This window comes from Etheostoma spectabile, chromosome 17 (assembly GCF_008692095.1).
Source record: "Etheostoma spectabile isolate EspeVRDwgs_2016 chromosome 17, UIUC_Espe_1.0, whole genome shotgun sequence".
Lineage (NCBI taxonomy): Eukaryota > Metazoa > Chordata > Actinopteri > Perciformes > Percidae > Etheostoma > Etheostoma spectabile.
Window position 1 is genome coordinate 11,688,748 of NC_045749.1, and position 24,075 is coordinate 11,712,822.

Consider the following 24,075-nt stretch of genomic DNA (forward strand, 5'->3'; position numbering starts at 1 on the left):
ACAAAAATAATTGGAACAGAACTGAAACAGAACAATGATTGAGGCCACAAGGCTTTCTGTATAGATTTTCACCAGAAATCCTTTTTATGTCCGTGACACATCTCCTGTATCATCTTTACAACAGCAGAAGACCCATTCCTTCAGAGGTGCTCCGCTTCCTAAAGCAAAGACTGAATGACAGTGGCTTGCACTCTGCGCCAGCGTTTCATTTTCAGATATGTCGAGCTACACGTAGACAGAAATAGGCAAATCCCAAGTGCAATTTGTAGAGGATAGCTTCTCCAGAAGAGCAGGGACGCAGTCTGTTTCTTTTTTATCCAGTGCCCTCAGCAACAACAGCTAACCCAGTACCAGATGATGTATTTACTTGTGTGGAATTAAAGTCAATTTCATCTTGGATGCCGTGCCCTAAAGTGTTGTATTGGTAGAGAGAGTGGAGGGAGGGAGGAGAGATGGGTGACAGGTAATACGTGTGGATGTGTTTCTATACATGGAGGCACAGATGACTGTAATTTGGATTAACATAATGATCACAACATCTACTAACAGCAAACAGGACAATATCTTTGATTGTTACCAAGGACTTCAGTTTGATCGCATTTATTTAAGGGAATTGGTGGAGCAAAAGTGAAATGAGAAAGAAACCATTTCACACCGGAAGTCTTTTAACTTGTTAACTTTTATGCTTTTCTCCATGGGGATTACTTAATCTGAGCCCAACAACAAAATATGATACAGAAAGCCATTTAACTCATTGCATAGTGACATAAAACATTATCATGACATTATCATGAAAACAAAATAAAATGACAGAGACAATCTATGTGATGTTAGCATCTGAAACCTGCTACTATGTAGTCACAGGTTATACAGTAGTTGTGCTTTTCCTCATAGCACAACATTACATTAACACACAAATGTAATGCATGTTTTTTCAGTCTGTATATCTACAAAGGGAGCCAGTACATTAGTATGATCCTGGAATGGTGTGTGTGGTAATATTTACAGAGAAGAATTGTCTTCACGTTATTCACAAATCATTCTACAAAGCAGCATTTTGTTGCAACCGATGGAGTATTGAGTCATTGAATTTCAACTTTTTCATTACAGTCATATGCATCATGTTGTTCGCCTGTTGAGTTACGACATACATGTTCAGTGTTGACTACTTATTTAAAAGATAATACTGATTTATTTATGCATACATATACTGTAAATAAAATATTAAATATCAAACTAAGTCTTTGGCAAATGTAGTTAAAAGTACATTCACAAAATATTTTTTCCAAAAAGCAAACTGAATCAGTATTTCCTTTCAGTCCCAATGCAGAGTAAAGCATAAATCAAGGAGGGAGGTGAATATGTGTTTGCAAAGGCAATAAAAATTTTTTGAACATTAAAAAAAAACAGGTTTGTAAGGCAATTGTTGAAGCTAATTTACAGTTGGTTAGCTCAACTGCGTACAGCTTTCTAAACTGTGTAGGCCTCTAGTGGTATGACTAAGTAGCTGAATGGATTATAACCCAGGAGAATAGAATTTGTTCATGTAGCCATAGGGATCTGGCTTACAAACTCCTCAGAAACTCGAAAGCATACACAAAAGCTTGTCTGTCTGTCTGTCTGTCTGCTTTGTGTTTTAACACCTACACTTTCCAACATAAAGTATCAATTTATGTCTAAAATTGGTAGGTTAATTAAAATGAATTTACCAAAGCGAATGTACCAAATAAATTAACAAAGCTGAGGTTATAGTGCAAAAAAAGAGCAAAGGATGATCATGCGTGGACATGGACATGACTGGGAAATTAGGGAAATGTGACAATTACTCTGAAAGAATTTTTGATAACCTTTTTACATTTAAAAATAGTGACAGAAAAAAAATAATTTAAAGTATTTGAAATTCTGGCAAGGCCATTTTGTGGTCACCATGTTTTTAATACTTTGCAAAATGATTTAAATTTTTACATCTGATTGTTTGCTACAGGATGTGTGATGTTGCCACTGGTTTATGTAGGGTCAGTAAACGTAGGACATGCTGTGTTTATCTGATAGTGTATGTGGGACAGAAGACGTAGTCAAAGCACCAGAGTGAAGCAATGTGGAGCCACGATCTCATTAAGTGTCAAAGATGCCTTGCAACACTGGTTCACATCGCTGCATCATCAAGCTAAGCAATGTCATCTCCCCTGGACCAATACTGCATTTCATCACATAAAAGCAATGTGAGGATCCATGAATAAAATAACAACAACAGCAACAAAGAAACAAAAAATTAAAAACCCACAACATTGTTTTCCACATGGTATTCTTCACACTGTTTTTCTTCATTTTATATTTTTATAATATATATATAATATATATATATATTTATATAATCTCTTAAAGTCATTCTGGAAATGTTCAGGCCTGTGAGAGATTGAGGGCATGATGGGTGAGTTCTAAACGCCCGAGGGCCCTTTAGACCCAATGTCTGTGACGCTGAAGCTGGGCTAGATGCACCCGGGGTCGAGCTCGACGATCCTTTTCTCCACATCACGTAACATCACGGGGTTTCCTTTAGGATTCCACCTTGCTTCCCTTTGACCTCAGTGTTTCTTAGACAGGGACAATATGGAGGCCAAAGCCCTGGCCCTGCAGTTTGAACTGGTCTCCATAGTAACTAGTGGCGGTCGTAGGCAGTGGCAGCAGTGGGAGGTGCGGAGCCACGGGATGCGGCACTATAATAATAAGGGGAACCTGAAAGTTAACAGAAGAACGAGCCGTTGGAAACCACGAGGTCAAACATCATGTAAGACGTGTGTAAAACTCCGAAGACAGAGAATACATGGTGTCAGGAGATTTTTTATTATTTTGTTTTATATGATTATTATTGTTACAGTATGTTTAAAACTTTTTGATATATAAGAGAAGGATGCTTACTTAGTAATGCTGGATTGCTGAACCGCCATGCTTCGTTGTAAGTGGTGTATTGTGGATGAGAGTAAGGATTTCCAGAAAAGTCCCCTCCTAGAGAACAAATCAATAAAAACATACATTAGCAAAGAGCTAACAAACTGAAATGACTGACAGCTTTTGTAAAAAATTTAAAGTTACATTATTTTTACATTACATTCTTGCAATCTTGTCTCTTGTCAAAAGAATGTTTCTGCAGTTTATCCTGGCTGCTTGTATAGATTGCCTCCACAGTCCCTTCAGGTGAATTGATTGTTTTATTAATCCTCTGTTAGTCTTTAGGATTTCCTCTCTTCTTTCCTAAAATTAGGACTTGTGTACTTTCTACTGCTTTTAAGCAATGATGCTTCACTTTAAAACTCCCTATAAGATTCTCATAGACTCTTATTCGCTCCTCCCTGGGCAGGTCGTGGTGGAAAGGACAGGACGCTGACGGGATGTCAGAGAGCCATACTGTGGGTTCACAGGTTTCCTACTTTTACGAGACTATAAAGGCTGGGTTTTATATGAAGCTACTGAAGAATGGCCTTGCTTTAACAGTGTTTGGTGCCAGTCACTAAATCCTTCACTACCAGATGACAAAACATGCAACCTCTGGATTGAAAAAGTAGCAGTGTGAGTGTGAGTATATACATAGGCACTCTCCAGTGGCAAATAAACCAATAACGCATAAGTAATTTTCTTAATTTCAGATATCAGCTTTTTCCTCCATGTACATGTTAAAATGTTACCCTCATGCACACTGAGCTCACTTGTAAATACTGCACGCCTGCTTTGATTATTGGTCAGTGTGAAAGGAACATGTCTCAGAGCAATAAAGGGAATTGTGTTTTCAGTTGTTTGGAAGAGAGATCTACACACGCTGGCAGCTATAGCATCCCCACTGCTGGTTGTGTAACTCAAGCTCATCCCTGAGAGAGATAGTGATTTAAATATTTACAGGCCCTCCACGCCTCTGTGTTTTGACCCTTAACTGTTTGCTGTGAACCTGAACTGCAGGTTAAGTAGAGGGGAAAGAGATACGGTCTGCAGCCCTGGGTGTCCGGGGAGGCGAGGAGAGGAGCAAAAGCAGTGTTTATTGACGAGGCTGGTGAGAGTGCGCTGTGTGGACACGGCAAGGGTAATGAGCGCTGGGAGCTGGAGTGTAACTGAGAGGAACTGTCCTATCACACGGCCACTGATTGTGGTGATCGCCTATCAAGTTCATCTAATGTCCTCGACTGCAGACGCTAACCACGAGCTAACCGCAGTCTAACAAAGCTATAACAAGCTTGTTTCAATCCTTTGAGTCAAAAGCATTGCTTTAAAGTTTCTTCAGTATCTCAAATGTGTTTTTGGATGTGTTATATGCATACTGTTAAAGACATAACAGAAAAGCATTACCACTTGTTTAAATTAAAGTGGCCTCAACAAGATCAACTGAAGGGGACTACCAGCTGAAAATAAAACCTGTAAAAGTCAAATTAATGGCATCGTAAAAAGGGAGTAGTGCCACCTACCAGGAACCATTCCAGCGAGTGTGGAGGTGGGGTAGCTGCCTTGTCCTGTGGGGGGGACATGAGGCGGGTAGCCAGGTAATGTGGTACTGGCCATGTCTCGACCTGCAGTCACACAGGAGGAAAATTATTACATGGATGCTTAAACACAGAAAAGTTGAAAATGAATGTATATTTTAAAAGCTTTACTTGCTGGTAAAGCATAAAAACATCTTTTTCTATTTTATAGGTAAAATAATTTATTCCTAAATGCTGCAATCATGATATTCATATCACGAACAAGAAACACAGTAAATGCTCCAAAGTGAAGTGTATGCATATAGTCACTGAGAATACCAAGCAATGGCAAGATGTCACAATGCCTCACACCATTTAATTATTTATAGTATGAAAGCTCATTTTGCAATATTCTAAAGAAAAATAGTTCACAAATGCTTAAAATGACCACAAACATGTAAAATGGTGCAGCAAGTTACATGAAGTTGCATGTTGTCTATCCATTGGTGTCTATCTGAACTTCTCATCCAGTCTGGGGTTGCAAGGAGTTGGAGCATGTACTGGGTGAAAGGTGTAACCCTGCACAAGTCACCAGCCTATATCACAGGGTAATTTCCATGTTATATTGAGGAAAGTTACTTAAATTGCTTTTATTAAATGCTCCGATCAGAGACTGACAGGGCTGTAACATTAATATACCAAAGTCCTAAGCAGCTTTTAAAACTGACGGGAACATCGGGCCAAGGAGAGCTCTGTCTGCTCTACATTCAGTCCTGTAATTAACAGTGGCAGCGTTGGGTCTGGCTGGATGAAGGGGCACACAAGACAGGGACACAATCAGCATCAGCCCTAAGTCTCTGCTTCTGCACCCTCCTCTTTAAGCCTCCTCTGGCCCCTCAGACCTTGGGCCTGTCCCGAGGCTGGAGGGACCTGGAGGCCTTTTGTTAACCCGAGAGACGAGCAAGGGGTCAGAGCTGGAGAAATGCAGGGTGGAGAGGGGGAGAGAGCAGTCACTGTTAATGAGCAGCAAACAGTCAGTGCTTCTGTATGCACAACAGAAGGGCCACAAAGCATGATGGGATTGATGGCTTTGCAACGTGAGAGTCAGACGCTTTAATTTGGTGTGTTTTCAAAAGTTATTAAACTATGAACACAGAGGTAAATCAACTTAAAAGAGTGAGCATGATTGGAGTTTGATCTGGCTACAGGGCCTTATGGATAAAGTTGTACCTGCTATTAAAGGCTGGCTGGCATACTGGCTGTAGCAGTGACTGTGGGCATGGGCAGGGTAGCTGGAAGTAGAGGCATCTACAGAGAGGCTGGACTGGTGGGACAAGATGTCGGCTAGAGTAGAGTCTTCAACAGAGGAGGGGGTGAAGGGTGCAAAGGATGCCTCATGGGGCTCTCGCTTTACACACATGGAAGGTGGATATGATGGGTGAGAGTCTGCCAGGTAGAAAGAAAAGAAAAAGAAAAAAACTAGATATAATGTAAACATGCAACCCCACACATACAGCCTACATTCACTTCAGTCACTCAGATGTATGGAAAGATGAATGTATAGCTTTCTAAATGCCCAAATAACCAAAAGGAAAACTTCAGTGCAGAAGGCAAAACAAATCAAAAGTCTCACTGCGGAAGTTTGAAGATTTGTCATGCATATAGCAGAAAACTACCACAGGGCAATAAATCAAACAGAGAGGGGACTCCAAATCCTTAACAGATTTATGGTATGAATTAAAGGAGGCCTAAAGGATGAGTAACACTACAAGAAGTGCAATTGCTTTTATACATTTATTTCCTATCTTTTACCAACTCAAGACCCGACATTTTGTATGAATTCTGAATTGATAAGCAATCTTAAGCAGTTGATTTGTTTTTTGCATAGCATATAACAATAATAATCTCATATGCACCCAGCAGTAATTCATTCAACAAAGTGGAAACACACCAGTGAAATGTTGCAACAACACATTGCGCCTGATCAATCATGCTCAAATACGTAAAAAATTTCCCCATGGTTTTGGGGAAAACAAACAACATAATCTCACGGCTGCTTTCTCACAACAAAATCACTCCCACAAATAATCAAACAATCGACTCACAGACAGGTCAAAACTCTACACTTTGATCTAATTTGGCTGATGAGTCTTGGCATCTTTCATATCACCGGCTCTGCCTCTTGAACCTCTGCAATCAATGTGAGCTCTGTCTTCGGCCTCTCCACGTCTGCCGCAGAGCCTGTTCAGTTCACTGGGGCCTGTAGGGAGAGATGGCTCTTTCCCGACACTATGATAGCCTCATTAGCTGCTTCCCCCATCATTGTTACTTTACAACAGCACTGTGTGTTGCGATTCCTCATTAAGATAAGGGCTGTTCAATGAAAGGGGGATGCAACCCTGTCAGCCCTATGAACCAAATGCCAGGGAACGTAACAGACCACTTTTCCATTGAAATCTAAAGTAGGTTCTACAAATCTCTTTGTCTTAGTGACAGCTGCAAACGTGAATTTTAACCGAGTACTGCAATTACACAGAATACTTTCATCTTATTGAGACAAATAGCATTGTAACGGAGGGAACAGCACAATGTTCAACAATGTACATTTTTTAACTTGTGATCAAATCATTAAAAAGATGGTTGTCACCAATCCCAGGAATGACCAGACACATTCTAATGAGTGGGCTTTGCATTTAATTGGATGGACGTCACATGCACTTCCAAGTATGCTATGAATTTATTGGAAACAAGGTCCACATATAGGGATGATTGCAAATGGCTGGCACTCAGTTCTGTACTTTAGTTAATTATATCCAACATATACTCTGTTAAAGTCTATAAAGTTAAAATAGCTTTCAAAAGTCAAGTTACCCTGAGGTTGATTTGAATGTTTAATAACCCCAATCCACCCCTGGAAAAAAAGCATTCATTAATATAAGAACATACAGTAGATGCTTTGAGGTGTTAGCCAAAAAGCTCTATATTCAACTTATACCTTAATCAGCTGCATAACAGTTTTTACCCACGTTCACGATCAAAGTGAGCCTAACCCATGACAAAAACATGTCGTACAAAGACATTCTAAACAAGACTTGGCTTTAATAAAAGATAATTTAATCACTGTGTCACAATTAAGAGAAGTGGATTGTGTGAAGCTGCATTGCCCACTTTTAGTAAAAGACGGAGGGTGCCATACATGAAGCCCAGGCCAAGTCTGTTTACACTGTATCTGAGACTTCCTGCATACTACTGTTGGCTTTGGTTTTCTCAGCGCCTGAGCAACCATTGTCAAATAGACAGTGGTTACGACGCAACAACAACTGATACAAATGCTGCGTTCAAGACCACTGAACTTTGAAACTAATCAGACATGGTGTTGCTTATTGTCCTGGAGATGAGGCAGAGTCTGGCTAAAGGGAGCCTGTCAAATCACAGGCCCTGATGATGGAGATGGAAGATAAACTCAGGGTCCTTAGGGACTCTTCTCCCCAGCAAACACATCTCTGAAAGAGTGGAGATGCTATAGAGTTCTCCAACATCTGTCTCTGCTTCACCTCTGATACCACATCTACAGATCCCATCAACCATAGAAATGGACTGTTAAGAACCTACAACGTCCCTCAGAGTGATGTGTCCAGATATAACCACAACAGCCTTCTCTCAATTGAGCATTTCATTTTTAAACGTACACCAAGCAACTTTTGTGAGCAAACCATTTACTGCCAGAACTGTTTTTAAAGGCTGAGACTCAATCTACAGATAACTTTTTTATTCCTACAGTATGTTCAAGATCACAGCAAAACTTCTATCTTGTGTAGGTAGGGCAACGTCCTCTGGAGAGAAGTCTATGGAGAATGTAATGTAAAATTTACCTTGACAGGGACACATTCCTGTTCGCCTCAAGTACAGCCTTCACTCTACTGCATAAATGACCACAGAGGTGGTCATTTATAACCACTCACACCAGAAAGGAACAAAAGAATGATTGTAAAAGGCTTCCACCAGTTGTGAGTAAAGAATATTTGCAGGGCCAAATAGCTTGAATTCCCCATCCAGATGGTTTAAAGTCATTCATTATCCAATGTGTGCTCAAAGGTTAGTGTGCTATTGTGGGGGGTGATATAAACATTAATTTCCGAGCTTGCCGCTTCTGATCTGAGACACGCCGTTTGTCACCAGGCCACACACCAGGCACCACAGGTTAGGTGGCTGCTTGTTGTATGCCACCCAGCAGAGAATGGCTGGTACAGCCAAGTCATATGAACGGCTCAGTATGGTGTACATTTCAGCTGAAATTAATCTGAAATAAAGCTATGTTTTTTCACCTAATTAATACAGCTGCAAGAGAAAGAGAGATACATAAGAGAGAAGGTAGATAGCTATTAAAGAGAGATGGAAACACACAGGATCTTTTTGTCTGCTCAAAGAAGGTCAGAGGGGTGCCCATTTACACCCCATCCACCCCACATGCGCTAGTGAGAGTGATTATGGAGCCCAGCCTTCACAAAGACTGCTGTACTGTCATTTGGCATAACTCTATTTAACTACTAAGTAGCTACAACATTTTACAATCATTTGTGTCCCGTAAGTCTCAGGATTAGGATAACTAAAGTTACGATGCATCAGATCTGCAGGAAACTTCATGTTGTTTACTCTTTTCAGGTATCAATAGAAAACTGTGCAGACACAAACATGCTGGACCAGAGCCAGAAACCAAGGATTAATCATGACATTTTGTTCCATCCATGGATGCAGTGAACAGTTCACAGTGTTCTTTCACTGGACATAATCAGTCAGATATGCACAATGCTACTGTAAACATGGTAAAAAGTAAATGTATGACATTTAATATAATCTCCAAATTAGCAAGCATTTTCTTCATTTATCATGGTTTTCTTAACAGAAAATAAGAGAATCATTTCATTTCAAAGAATCATTAACAAATGTAGTCTATTTTACAAAATATTAACATTACAATGATTCGCATTTACATGTTAAGAATCTAAAAATAGTATTTGTGCAGTAGAGATAATTTGTAAATAATTGGTGTCCCTTGCTAAATTCCAGTGGTGCGTTTCAGTGCCCTAAATCTCTCTGATTTGGCGCCAACCTCCTTCCTAGGTAGTCGTCTTTTTCACACATCAGGGTAAACAGAGGACACAATAGATGGGTGACATTGCTTTTGCTCGCGCCCTTGGAACGCAAAACTGAGCACTTCATTAATCATTCATCTTTAATAGATTATGCAAATTTCAGGACATAAAAATCAACAAGATCAATAACTGTGTGAATTTTAATTGGGAGCAGAAAGCATTTAAAGAATGAATATAATCTTGTAGCTCCATCCAGTATGAGAGCATAATTTATTGATAATTGGATCCCAGCCTAAGTGTGGAAGGTAATTTAGCATTTTTCAGCCTTGGCATACATTCCGATTTACAGGGTTTGCTAATGGCAGAAAAAATAATATTATGCAGTAACAACCTACACCCAATCAAATGCTTCATGCGTTACTTTGCATAGTCATTAAAATTAAATAATAAAAGCTTACTGGATATTACTTCTGACTTTAATTGCTCAAAATACTCAGACACATTTTCTAATGCTTGTGGTAAAATATGTTGTTGTCATAGTCCACTCTAAGAAAAGTTTTCTTAGTTCTGCTCATTGTGCAATCTGTGGCCCTCACATGTATAGCTATGGGAGGCCCCCTGGCCCCCAGGTGGCTTGAATGCCACCTGCTATGAGTGTGCTCCCCAGAGCGAGACCGCTTTCATGGGAGGAGCCCAGCATAAAAGACAAAAACACACCTTTCTTCTCTTGAGGCCCAACTTTCTGGGGAAAATCTACCTCCCACATATTCAGGAATAAAAAAGTCTTTCTTTTCCAATAGCTCTGTGTCTGAGTTTGTGCTGGACTGTAGGGATCATTTGAGAAGGGCCACTGCAGTTTTCAATCATGCTGGCCTCCTCTTTACTTACCCTCTCTCTCTTACACACGCACGCACACACACACACACACACACACACACACACACACACACACACACACACACACCCCCACACACACACACACACCACACACACACACTGGACTCATTGACTTTGATGCCCACAGCATAATTATGGGTGTTTTATTAAAAGACTGGCATATTACTCTGGAGTCAGTGTGGCCATCAGTAAACCTAACCTCTCCTGGGAAAGAGCCTCAGCAGCCACATTGAAACAACATTTCAATTAACCAGGCGGCCATCAACCTCGACAGCAGAGCAAAAGAAGCCATAGTGCAATACAGGGTGGGTGAGTGTGGGTAACATGATACAGATAGTTAATATATATCAAGATATTCAATACACTGCACCTGCCAGTTACTATTGAAAACAGCAGCAGTTGGTAAAAACCTGTAATATCAGTGTTTCTTTCAATGTCTCATCTGTAACTGGGTCTCTCTCTCCACAGCATGAGGCAGCCAGGCAGCAACGGAGCTATTCCAGCCGCTGTCAATCAACAGGCTATCATAGCTTTGATGACAACGTTGTGTCGTGGCGAGAACAGCAGCTGTCTCTTATGAGAAATGCTCCCAGTCAATCTGTTAGCGGGCCAATCTGGGCTAACACAATAGCCAGTTAGGAGCAGCGTGTGAAAGGGCTGTAGGATTTAATGGGCTCAGATGATATATCACCTCGCTCTGTCCCTCTGAAATAAATACAGAGTGCCTCAAAAAGTGGCTCAAGAGAGCTTTTTCATTTTGTGATAAGAATTTAATATCGCTGGAAAATGTTCCCGCCATCAGGAAGCGACAGTCAAAATCTTGATTACTCGATGATGACACAATATCCAGATGATTCTTCACAATGCTCCGTCAAAGTTGACCAAAGAACTTTTTAAAAAGTTAATTTAAATCAGTGGAGTTTTACATTTTAATAATTTAATCCACAAAAAAACATCTTAGAAGTGAAGGCACAAACAACTGACTTATGATTATCAGTACTATCAGTTACTATTATTAGTGTCATAAAGTGTAATCTGGGTGAAAAATGACAGCATAGGACATTTTCAGTAAGTTCAAGTGCAGTATAGTCGTCTTTTCCCTTGCTCCAATATTTAAATGCTGCTATAGTGTGCACATATGTGTAGTGCATACATGTGACTTCTGGTGATTATGGGATTGATTGATTAGACTGATTTGCTTTATATCAGGAGGATGATGATAAGGTACAGTTTGGAAAACAGATTCACTGGTAGGAGGGGGCGTATGGGAATTTGGATGGGATACAATATGCTTGGTGTTACCAAACTAAAAAACTTTTAGAGTAAAGATAGGAAGAGGCCATAAAACAATATGGAAAGAGGTTGCGGCAGAGCTAGAAACACTATGTTTGTGTTCTCAGTAGTGAATCGGCCACCTTGCTGCAGATGTTTTCGACCTGCTGCAGCTGTGTGTATTCTTTTAGGGATCAATGTAGCGTGAGTCAGATTGTACCTGTCACAACAGAGTAGCTCTGGGAGACACTGGAGGCGAGGTCGGAGCTGGTGCTGGTGGAAAGGCTCGGCTTCACATCATCCAGGCCGGCGTTCAGGGATGGGAGTGAGTACTCATTCGCCTGTAGACGAATAACAAATGCAAAAATATGTCAGTTTCGGAATGCATGTGTGAGTAGAGGTGGCAATCAAAAAGAGCAATTCACACAATTTTATACACAATTTTACATGAAATAATTTCACATTTCACCAGATTATACCATGATCTGGGTAATATCGCTCATGCACTACATGCAAGCCCACTTTGTGTGCGACATTCAGAGCAGCTTTTCCAGTTAAATATGAAATATGTCTGAAGGAAACCCCTAGTGTACTGAGGAAGCTGTCTGTGATCCGCTTACCGTGTTTTCTTCTTCTTCTGAATATTTCCTGTATGTTCTGTGCCCCCCCCCCCCCCCCCCCCCCCCCCCCCCACCCCGGCTTTGCCAACGTGTCCCAACCCCATGCTTTAACAAGACCTATGATGTATGCATGCATTAGGGCTTGTCTGAGGAAAAGGCAGAAAGGGAGAGAGGGATGAGAGAGGGATTGGGAGAGGAGTGAAAGGACGGGGTGTCAGCTGGCTCTTTGTGCTCCACTGCAGTCATCCCTGTGACCAGTCAAGGGAGGAGACATTCAGGGCTTTGTTACAGGAGAGACATGTGGTGTGGTTTTTTAAAAGGGAGTACAACCTCAAAATGTTGTTTTGCCTCTAGGATGAACACATAAAACGGGGTTATAAAATATGGTGTATTGTTTTTAACGCCTTTCATACTTTTATTTGTGTCTTTAACTTTATATTAGAGGTTTTCATTGAATATCTTTACAAATGTGATAAAAGAATACTGTACAGCTGCAGCCATCTTTAATATTATACAATTTTTGCTACACTCTGCTGCACTGCACCAGAAACTTCATGTAAGGATAAACCAACAACAAGTCTTTATTCACATTAATCTCAGGTTAAGATTCTGCTAGCAACTGTGATATGAATCCTATTTGATAATGAGACGACACTTCCTGACCGTCTTCCCTCATCTTCTTGAAAAGGATAAGTGTGTGTGCACATCTTTGTGTCTGCAAGTGTTTGTGTCGGGGTGCGTGTGTACATCTGTTTGTCTCAATGGGACAGGGGTCCCACAGGGGCGAGCTGGTGACCCCAGTCTTGTCTGTCTCTATCCCAGATAAACTCTAATTGTCTGCTTACAACTGTTCCCTGGCACTAGGCTGGATGTTCCTCTCTATTCTGCTGGGCCTCAGCGGCACAAGAGCCATTTTGTCATGCAGATGGGCTGTGGGCAGGGCAGGGCTGGGCGGAGGGCGAGTGGCAAGCACAGAGAGGCCTGAATGACCTGACCACATGGCTGCCAGAAGTGTGGGAGGGATGAGGCCTATTCAGCCTGGCCTCTTCAAAATGGCTTTTTAATGCCCTGACGCAGACACCAGACAAGCCCCTAATAGCCTAATATCCCACCTTTTCACCAGTTTAAGAAAAGGAGGGGGTGTTGGAAACAGGGAGAAAAAAGAGGTGCACAGAAAGAGTGGAAAGCAGCCTGATTAATATTACATTAAATTAAAACTGATTTTTCTGGACCATTCTGATGCCGTTTTTCACCCCCCTCCTCCACCTTTCTCTCGCCTTTTTAATACCTTCTCCTCCACTCTTTGTGATTGCAAGTCATTTCCAATTCGTTTTGGTATTGATCTTGCCGTAGAAATCACTTTGGTAATTAGCTGCATTAGGGGCTGTATAGCAGGCTGAGGGGCTGTCCCTCTGATTTATCGCCGCTGTAATTCTTCGCGATCGTGCAAAGATGAAAATGAACTCAATTAGGGCACTGCTAAGGCTGCATGGGCACCCACATAGAGTTCCAATGGAACAATTAATAGTCTCTCGTTGTTTAACAGTCTAATGAATGTAAATAAAGGTTATTTTCTGTAATAGGCTGAAGGCTTGTAGGTTGCTTTGAGCAAGAAGTTGTTTAGAGCTTTTTGTCACTTTTGTGTGTACCAGTTTATTCTCTCTAAAATGCTAAATAAAATCAATGTAAATTATCGTACTACAACTTAAAGAGAAGAAAGAAACCAGGATGTCATTGAGGGCTGTGAATTTCAATGTGTAGAAAGAAATCTGTGTGGCCAACCTGTTCAGGTTTGATGTGTTCTGAAGTGGGGAAGACATCAGGGTAAGAAGGACGTTCAAACACACGGTCCAGGGCCTCCAGCTGCTGCTGGGTGAAGGCGTCTGCTCGCAGGTGCTTCCTTAAACTCTCCACACTGCCCTGAGAGTCGCTGCCCGGGCCTGAGCCATCTGAGCCATCTAAAGAAAGAGGGAGAGGAATAAGGAAAGGGGAGGGGAGGACAAGATGCTGCATCAGGGCATATCTCTAGTCTTTTTTACCTGATTTACCTATTCTAGCAGGTTAGCAATGTGACATAAGCATAAGGAGATTTTTTTGTTTGTTAGATGTCAACGGGTGTGAGAGTGATAGCATGAGGAGCAGCAGTAAATTCAGGGAGACCCACCAGCATGTCTGCCTTTTATCTCCTTCTCTGTTCTTCACTGTCTCCCTATTTACCTCTCAACACACATACACTCAGTCAGGCAGCTCTCTGCCTCCCCCCACCTCCCCTCGTGGCCACCATCAGCACAGTCATCATGTGATAGGTCTATGGTAATTGATGGATTACCTTCAGTGCAAATATATACTTGTAAAGGAGAGCGTGTATTTCAGGAGGAGAAAGTAGGGCTGACGATTACATACAGAGCCTTCCATTCTGCCAGCAGGAAATGGAGGGCCATTATTTAACTGTACTATTTTCCTCCTGAACATATTACCCTTCCCTCTTTCTGTCTCTCTTTCTCTCACTCCAACCCCCACATATTGCCTGTCTTTGGGAAAACAGAATGGAGTGCGGACGGGGCCGAATGAGGACGGGGCATCGAGGGCAAGCGTATGCATTTCCTTACCCGGTTGCACTCTATATAAACAAATGAGCCTATGCTTCCGTCGTTCCCCTGATCTCTGACCCTATCAACTTGGCCAGGGAGCCCGCCGCTACCGCTGCAGCTCTCCCTCTGCTCACTCATCAAGTCCTGAACACTGAAAGAAAAGAAAAAAATCTGCAGCTAAAACCTCCAGCCAGCATCCCTGGAACCTCCACTCCACTGCCTTCCTCCCTCCTGCCACCCTCCCTTCCTCCTTAAACCCCGCCACCAACAGCGGATGAGGGCTTTAGCTCGCATACAAATCTGTCATTCTAAATTTGCAGCAGATTATGTTCTCTCCTGGGTGAGCCAGCGGTGATATATGATATGCAAGGCCGCTATTGATTGCCTGATCCGCCAGCAGAGGAGGGAGGCGAAATGAACTTGGAATGAACATCATGCCTCAACTCATTGTGCGTATAATACTCTACTTAATCCCACATTTTTCTGTGCTATGGAATTCAATTGATCAATCATGTTCCACTGATGGTACCATTTCAGGGGCGTTATTGCCATTCTGCTCGCCTGCTTGACCTTTTTTCAATGGCTGAGGCCAGAGGATGAACCCAACTTGCACCAAGAAATAGATCCATGGAGAGAGTGGAATAGAGGACTGCGATTGAGTATGAGCGTGTGTACGTGTAGATGGGAGAGTGTGTGTATGTGTGTTTCTCTGATAAAATATATTGGCTTTAGCTTTGTGTAACATTTATGAAGGAATCAGTTTTTCCTACCATCAGTTAACCAAATATTTTAGCACATGCTGCATTTTCAAACAGCTCGCTTAGGTGAAAGGTTGGGGTTGCATCATTAGTATGCTGTAAGAAACTCAATTGTTGTTTGTGGTACAGAAGAAAATGGAGTAATTCATTACCTTGTATCAGCTGGTCTGAGAAAAGAGGCATGCTTGATCAATAGTGTTTGTCATTCACTGTGGAGGAGCATGCTTATTCTCAGCACCGCTCACACACTTAATCAGGCCTTCTGAACTGGCTGCAAAACGACATAGATTCCCATTTTAGCACACTTTTTGGTGCCCTTTCTGTGATCTTAGCGTAAATGAAAGCATCGCTAGCAAAATTAAGAACCCAATTTTGGAACCCGCTAATTGATTGACAGGCATTTTCACACAAGGACTAACAATAAACTAAATCTATATTAGCAAAACTATGAGGTTTGTTTACACCAGTCATGGTTGAGAAATGGGAGTAAAACAGGCCTAAATGTAATCATGGTTTCACAATTTGCAGTTATGTATGTAAATATATTTCAAATGTATGCGGTCAAAGAATTACTGATTTGGCCTTTAAAAAGAAATAATACTAAATTATTTATTTTCATAAATTGCCATTAGAGGTTCATGTTTGACATATATCACAAGATAGCTGCAGTAAATCAGATTCATCCTTTGACAGTCAGCGTGTCAAGTGGAGTGTGAAGCCCGACTGTCAGACTGCGTGTGTGCGTGTGTGTGTGTGTGTGTGTGTGTGTGTGTGTGTGTGTGTGTGTGTCTCATTGACTGGCTTCATTTTCTCAGTGTTTCTTCAACCCCTTTGGGTGTCTCAGCAGGTATTCTCTTATCACTCCCACATTACCAGCAGACTGCATCTCTTCATTTTAACACCAAAGTGTTAAGAGACAAACCGAGATAAAAACAAGACTCTCCAACAGTGACATTCACACATCTACCCTAAAGCAACGTGCTTTCTGGTAAATTTTATCACGTTGAACAGACGGACGGTGTTTGACCTTGTGTCTAAAAGTTTCATCTTTCACAATAATTTATTCAAACATTTTAAGTGGACTTTGTACCAACTCAATGTCCCAAAAATTGCAACGCTACTGGTTTAACAATTCTGTGAATACGAATCATTTTCTTACTAATATTCATTCTCATTTCAGCCATTTGTGCACACACACACACACACACACACACACACACACACACACACACACACACATTAACCAATGGCAGTAGCTAGACCACAATGGTATCAAAAGCTGTTTTGCTTTGTCTCTAAGGGGGATGTTAACGTCCTGCGGTGGCATGGTGGCACTTTATGTCCCTCTTTCATCTCCCCTGTCTCTCTGATAAGATAACTTAGCGGAGAGTAGAGGTAGGTGCTTGTTTGAAAGGCAAATGAATTCCTGCACACTGCCTGGCTCTCTTCGTAAATCAATGACACAGGGTTTCCTAGATCAGAGGCTGTGAGTCCTCTGCTGATAGGTGAAATGATTCTATCACAAATTGTGGTATAATTTGTTGATGTTTTAAAAAATGCAGTTATACTTGATAAAAAAGAGAGCACAAACAAACTGGTATACCCAGAGGGTGAACACTCCTTCCCTGTAAGCTAGCTATATTTATGAAATCTCTGAAGCGGAAAGGAGAGAGGTGGGGTGGGGGAGAGAGAGGGAGAAAGGCAGCAACACTGCCATGGCTGTTAAGATCCTGTTATGTTGTGGCATGTTTAAGAGCTTTATTAATTCGATTTAGCACCACCAACCAGTGTACTGACTGTCAGCAGGCATAGTGGTACTTATTTGATATTTACCCTCACTGCCATCACTGTGGCTGCGTCGATAATATTTTTGAAGCACTCTAGTTATTTTATTTACTTTCATTTAAAGTCTGAGATCTGGAGCAAAGCAGAACATTTATAATAAATAAGTAAAACTATTTTACAGTTTATGAGTTTATAACATAATCAAGAGGGTGGCTGTAGATCTTGTGGGAGAGAAAGTCGGTCTTTAACTGTAAGCAGAGAAATGTGTAAAGCAGATTGCTGCATCACAAAGTAGGAAACACAAACTTGGTTTGCATTGGAAATAAGTTTAAATTATAGTGTATCACCCTTGACAAGAATGACTTGATAGAAAGGATACATTTCCTTTTTTGGCATGACTTCATTCCCATCTCTTGTTTTTCTTTGTCCTCAACTGCTTTCATCTCTTCCCTCCTCTGGTCCAGTCTGCCGTTTAGCGTTGCCACCCTGTGTGGCGAGTATTTGTGGAAATGCAATTAACGTATTCCCTCTCTTCTCTTGCCTTTTCTCCCTCCTCAAGCTGAGTAATGTGTCGCTCCATTAATTCTCGGCATCGCTGCACGTAATTGACTTTTCTCTGACATGATTCCTCTTCATTGAGTGAATTCTCTCTCCTTATATTTTTTGTGACTGATCTCGTTGTATGTTGTTTACAACTGTACATTGGGTCTCATGCTCATGCAGCCAAGTTGCAGATTGCAAGTGGTTAACCTGCAAGACTCGGGAAAGAAGAGGGGGACGATAAGAGGAGAGATGAAATGTTGAAGAGAAAGAATGACATAGAGAGAGAAGAATGAGGGGGAGAAATGCAATGTAGACCCTTTTGTTTCCTCCTCTACTGTCGGGGCCCTAACAGCTTCTTGTCTCTATGTTACGCTCTGTGGCCCCTCTCAAACCTGGGCTTTTCTCTCTCATACACACCCCATCAGGGCCATCATGGCGCTCATGATTCCATTTATTTGTCTCGCTCTGGATGCATTGCATCCTCTATTGACTCATTGTCATGGACTGGCTTGACTAGCCAACCAGTGTGAGCTGGGGTTCAAATCCATAAACAAACTGATTCAAACTCCACAAATGGGTCATATGCGTTAAAAGATACCCACCCGACAATGTCCAAAGGGTATAAATATTATTTGAACAAATCAAAACAGTGACTGTATTCAGTTTTTCCTCAAGCTATTGAACAAGGTGGATATGACTCTGGCTGCTGGTCGATCGTTTTTTTTATGTCAAGAATGAACAACCTGCAGGGCCATATTTTTTTCTCCACGCTCACACTTTCATCAGCTCCTTCTACACTCATCCCACACCCACGCTACAATCACAAGTTATGACCTTTGCTTTCTTCATCTAATTTATCACTGTAGCTCCCTGCCTGTCCTCCCCAGAGCTTCGCTTGGTTCCATCCAGGACGTGGTTAACCAGCGCTGAGAGAAACATACAGTTAGGTCACATCAACCTGCCTGCATAAAGCAGCAAGGTCAGGAGTAACCTGTCATTGTGTGCTAGACTGGTAAAACACTGAATTTACATAAAGCTGCGGCTGTAATAAAAAAACTCAATTGCCTTAAAAAAATTGGTGCATGTATGTCTCAGAAAAAAAAAATTGTGTTCAAAATCATCTTCGAGAAAGGACTGGAAAGCCCAAACTTTAGCACTGTAATACAAATTTGACAGCAGTTGTCACCCAACCCTCTATGTCGTTTCTTGGCTTTTACTTGTACCATAGATTTAAATGACTAAGTGAGAGCATGCTGTACAACAGGCTAATTTCCCCACTTCACTATTAATGCATTTGGCAGGAACAACATTCCATTTCCTGTAATGAGATACACAAATAAATCTGGCTATGGATAGATTCAGGCTGGGGTGGTGGTGATGGTGGTGGGAGGAAGGGGGGGCAAGGATGGGGTGCACTGACACGCATTCTCCCAGAACTGGCATAATTGGTATCGCTGCTTGCAGACATGCAAACCAATCTCTCCACAGATAGGGCTGAGACTCTCTCTTTTCCCCCCTTAAGGCTATTTCTTTTGTCTTTTCGATAGCTTGCACATCCAAGACAGAGGGAGGGAGAGGAGGGGAGATGTTAATTTGTGAATTAATAGCTTTTCTCTGCAGAATTGCAAATTCTCTTAAATGTCACCATGCTCACTGTGTGAGCAGCATCTGAAGCCAAGGAGTTACAAACAGACACACGTAACACACATTTACATGCATAGGTGTGTATGCATGCGCAAATCCTAAAACTAATTCTTGCTCAACTCTCAATGAGGCTGCCCGGACGTTCTTCTTCCCTCATCAGTTTGTAAAAGCACATTTTTTTCTCATTCCGCGGCTCCTCTATCTCTCTTTTACCTCCTTCCATCTTCACTTGAAGCCGTCCAGTGTAACATGCTACTTTTAATTTGCAATAACACATGACAAGGACAGATTAATGGCTCTTATGGCACCTATGTCCCTGAAGCTCGTCTTACGGGGACCCAGTGTACATAACGCATGTCACACTACATTATCTCTACAGCCCTCCAGTAATGGGGACCTTTTTCTTCCTCAAAGGGCAAATACTGAATTCAGCCACACCGGGATCACACGTCACCGGCATCAAAACACCAGTGGTACAAGGACTGTGCAATGCTTTTTTTCATGCTCACCATGGTCAAGTTAACACAATCAAGCTTAAAATCTTATAGATCTCCCCTTCTTTTAATGTGTTTATTCAAGTAGTTATCTATTCACACATTTATGAATTTACTGAGTTATGTTAACATTTCAACAGGTTACTTTTTGCTAGATGGACCACTAGTACCTTTTTTTGTAAAATAACAACAATGTGGAAATAATTTAAGAAAATGTGGGCAATTGAAAACTAACATAAATAACTATTCACAAAGGCTACAGTGGATCTCTGGAAATGCAGAGTTCTGAATTATGAAAAACATATTTTTTTAGTTTTCAATAAACTGCATATTGAACAGTTCTAAATACATTAGCCTGTACACTACTGTATATTTAACTGCATGCCATTACATGGAAAACATGATTTTCTACAGTCACTTTAGCTTAATTCATTTTAATTTCTCCCCGTCAACCCGCACCCCGTCCCCATAAAAACACAACCCTGGAAGAGCAAAAACAGTCATTGAGAAGAAAGTAGTGTGATCTGATTGACCAAAGCAAAAGAGAAGGTTGTCTAACTTCAACTTACAATGTCCTATTTTTCTTCCATCCAAGTGGTTGCCACTCCAGAGAACTAAAGAGACAGAAACATAAAAGAAGGAAGTGGCCTGTTTTGATGAGTGCTCTTTGAGATCATTTTTCATTTCATCCCATCAGCCACATCAAAGCAGTACCACATAATCACACACACGCACGCACACACACACACACACACACACACATACACACACACACACACACACACAGCCCCCTCCCTGCCTCCACCGGTCTGTTCCTACACCTGTTAAGCTCCTCCACCGGGACATGTTAATTCACAGGCATTAAAAAAAGCCAATTGTTTGCAAAACCGATAATCTATTAGCCCTCAGGCAGTGTGTGTCCACTCTATTGCCTTGCCTAGGAATGTGAAATTTGGTCTTGGACCCTATAGGCTTCCATTTAATCTTTGAGCATATCTAGGTCTATTTTCTTTCCCTGGTAGTGTAGTAGCCTATACCGTCTCACCAACATATTTCATTATTGATTGTTTTTATGCTGTTCAGAATAAAATATAATTCAGTAAAAAATGCATCTATGCATCTAAACAGTGCAGCATATTGAATGACTGGTATGTAACTGATAGTATCAAGGTTCACAACAGAGCTTCTCTTTCTGCCTTTTGTTAAGTTACAGAGGAGCAGCAGGCCTGATGCCTTGCCAAGGGGGATTACAGTTGTATGACAGCTATATGGGATATCTACAGTACGTCAGAACATGGTTTAAAATTGAGATGCAGCTCTGTAGGCGTATGGTAAACGCAGGGCATCAAAAAGCTGATTAAATCGCAACTCTCTCTCAACACTTGCCCTGCCTGATATACAACATAACAAGTCACTGGAGACAGCACACAGAAACACACTTGGCTGCAGCGCTGTCATAAATGCCATCTTCTTCACACACAGAGAAAAAAGTAGGAGACGAGTGATGGAGAGAATTACTGCAAAAGGATGGAAAACAATGGGATCTTGTGTCTCCCTTACCATCGTCTCGTTTCCTCTTCTCGCCATTGGAGCGGGGGATACCCAGAATGCCGTTGATGGAGTAGGATCCTACAGGATCGTTGGAGGCGCTGGTCACAGGGGGCGAGGTGGTGCTGGGCACTGATGGAAAAAGCTGAGTTAGTGTGTTGGTAAAGAAAGAGTGTTTATTCAGGTGCATGTGTATGTAAAAATGCATATAAATGTTCATGTTTAGGGGTTTTCCTCCTGTTTCAGCAGCTGGTTTCTGCTCATTTGACTGTGCTGTAATCTGTGTGAAGCCTTATTCACGCTTACCTATGGTGTGGCCAGGCGTGGAGAGCGGTGTAACAGATCCGTCAGGGGACGGGTGGAATTGCTGCTGGACTTTGGTGCGGATAATCCTGGTAAAGTGAACAACAGACACGGATCAATCAATATTGTTTCCAGAGCATGGAGATTTCACACCAGCCCGGCCACCCCGGGACACTTAAACACGGCACATCACGTTCACTTACGCCTGTGCATGTACAAGTGCTCTGTCGTTTGGGGCGCTTGTATCCTCATATTCAGGCCCCTGTCACAAATAGCCAATCTCAGGGCTTTAGGGGCAATTTCTCTGCTCCTGTGTGAGGCTGAATGGGGGCTGCCCCCTGAGATTGTGGATTCAATCTAGCTGGATTCTGAGGTTAGAAATATGATAAAGTCCCCATACCAGTAAGATGTGATGTGGTGGGAAAGTCTTCATTGCACTTTGGTCAGAATGATCTTGCAAACAAAGCATGAAATCACATCAATTCACCTCAATGATCAGCTTCACTGGCTCTACCTGGCCAACTCTAATAATCTCCCTCTCCTGCTCCCTACTCCCTTTTTCTCCTCGCTCTCCCTTTACTCTCTCCATCTCTCAAACTTGATCTTTCACTCCTTTCTCTCCCAACCTCATCCCCTTTTCTCATTTCTATTCCGCTGTCCAGTGTTCTCTCTGTTTTACTGTACTTTACAATGCCTGTCTTTTAAACCCCTCTTCTCTTTCTTTCCTGTTTTCTATCTTCACTCTTCTCCGTTAAATTTCTTTATTCCTCCCTGTATTCTCTGTCACCTCTCCGGTGTCTCTTGCAGTTTTTGGTCTTTTTTGTTGCTCATTGTAGCAAACAGGAATTCTCCAGGCTCACTGAGTATCAGAGCTATTGATTGGGACTCCAGGATAGAAAAGTTGACGATGAATGGCGGAGAGGAACAGCAAATGCAAATGGGGATCTATAAATTACATGTGACAGGAAAGCAATTGTGTTTTATTGGCCCAACCAGAGACCACTGCCACATCAACGTTTTTTTTTAATCTGTGGTGCACATTAAAATAAATAAGCATAAAATAAAAGAAAAAATCACAATAATCGGAAAACTTTAAAGATGACAAAAATATGAGGCCTTAGAAATAATGTTACATTTGTAAAACAGAGGATTTTTGGAAAGTTGCAGTGGGTATGACACAAGCTCAGCTTTAGCGCTTATGGGACATGATCCCATTGCATTAAACCTTTTGATTGACAGAGGAACGTGAGATCATTGAATAACAGGCAGCGTTGTGTACAGACAGAAATCCCACATGGAAGCCATCATACTCCAGAGGTGTGACAAAAACAGACTTTTACAGAGTGCAGATGAGGCAACAACATTCACGTGCATGCAGCATCCAGCAATGAGCTATCAATTGTGAATCAAGGCGGCTGTGGGGTTAACTTCCTTGGGGGCACAAATGTACATCATACTCTTTTCATTCCTCTCATGTGTCCTCCATACTCTCTCCTTCAGGCAGGGCAACAAATGCTAGCCTCCTCCAGAAAACACACATCAATATTTTATTTGAATTTCTAACATCCCACAACAACAGTTATCTGACCTCATGACTCGGGGGAGCCTCATAAATTCAAGGACTTTGTTTCAAGTCTATGTTGTTGATATTGAATAAGCAATTTGGATAGGTGAATTAACGACCAGTGTTTGGGTGTTTAATCCCCAAAGAAAGATTAAAATGTAGATCAATATGATTGAAAGCCGCTTAGGGCCTGATGGTTATGCCTCTGTCCACTGGGCAGGTTGCAGCGGGGAGAAACTCCTTTCTGCGGCAACAAAACAAAGTGCAACCCAGTCTCTGTGTAATCTTTAATAATTCATGCAGGAAAAATGTGTTTAAAGCCAGGACATCCTCTTTAGAGCAGAGGTCATCCCCTTAACCACAGAGACCACCAGAGGTCCACTGTGTCTTTCTCTCCCCCTGCCTGCCTCTTATACTTCTCTTCCTCACTTTCTCCCTCCTCCACATATTTCCGAATCCTCCATTTAGGACCACATGTTAGAAACAAAGACATCCTTAGACATTCAAAATAGTCTGTA

General features: G+C 41.7%; 1 protein-coding gene across 12 annotated transcripts in view; it reads right to left on the reverse strand.

Moving 5' to 3' along the window:
- Nucleotides 1–1,096: 1,096 nt before the first annotated feature.
- Nucleotides 1,097–24,075, reverse strand: part of pax2a (paired box 2a) — a 28,251-nt gene continuing 5,272 nt past the window's right edge. For 4 of the 12 annotated variants that reach the window (XM_032541548.1, XM_032541551.1, XM_032541549.1 and 1 more), the window contains 9 exons: nucleotides 21,997–22,082; nucleotides 21,703–21,822; nucleotides 20,712–20,756; nucleotides 14,110–14,285; nucleotides 11,928–12,048; nucleotides 5,676–5,891; nucleotides 4,452–4,553; nucleotides 2,920–3,006; nucleotides 1,097–2,717 (listed from right to left, as the gene is read on the reverse strand). In XM_032541548.1, coding sequence (XP_032397439.1) covers nucleotides 2,596–2,717; nucleotides 2,920–3,006; nucleotides 4,452–4,553; nucleotides 5,676–5,891; nucleotides 11,928–12,048; nucleotides 14,110–14,285; nucleotides 20,712–20,756; nucleotides 21,703–21,822; nucleotides 21,997–22,082 — 1,075 coding nt within the window. In that variant the 3' untranslated portion in view covers nucleotides 1,097–2,595. Of the gene's footprint in view, nucleotides 2,737–2,919; nucleotides 3,007–4,451; nucleotides 4,554–5,675; nucleotides 5,892–11,927; nucleotides 12,049–14,109; nucleotides 14,286–20,711; nucleotides 20,757–21,702; nucleotides 21,823–21,996; nucleotides 22,083–24,075 lie in introns of all 12 variants that reach the window. The other 8 variants (XM_032541554.1, XM_032541556.1, XM_032541555.1 and 5 more) reach the window with 3 other exon arrangements.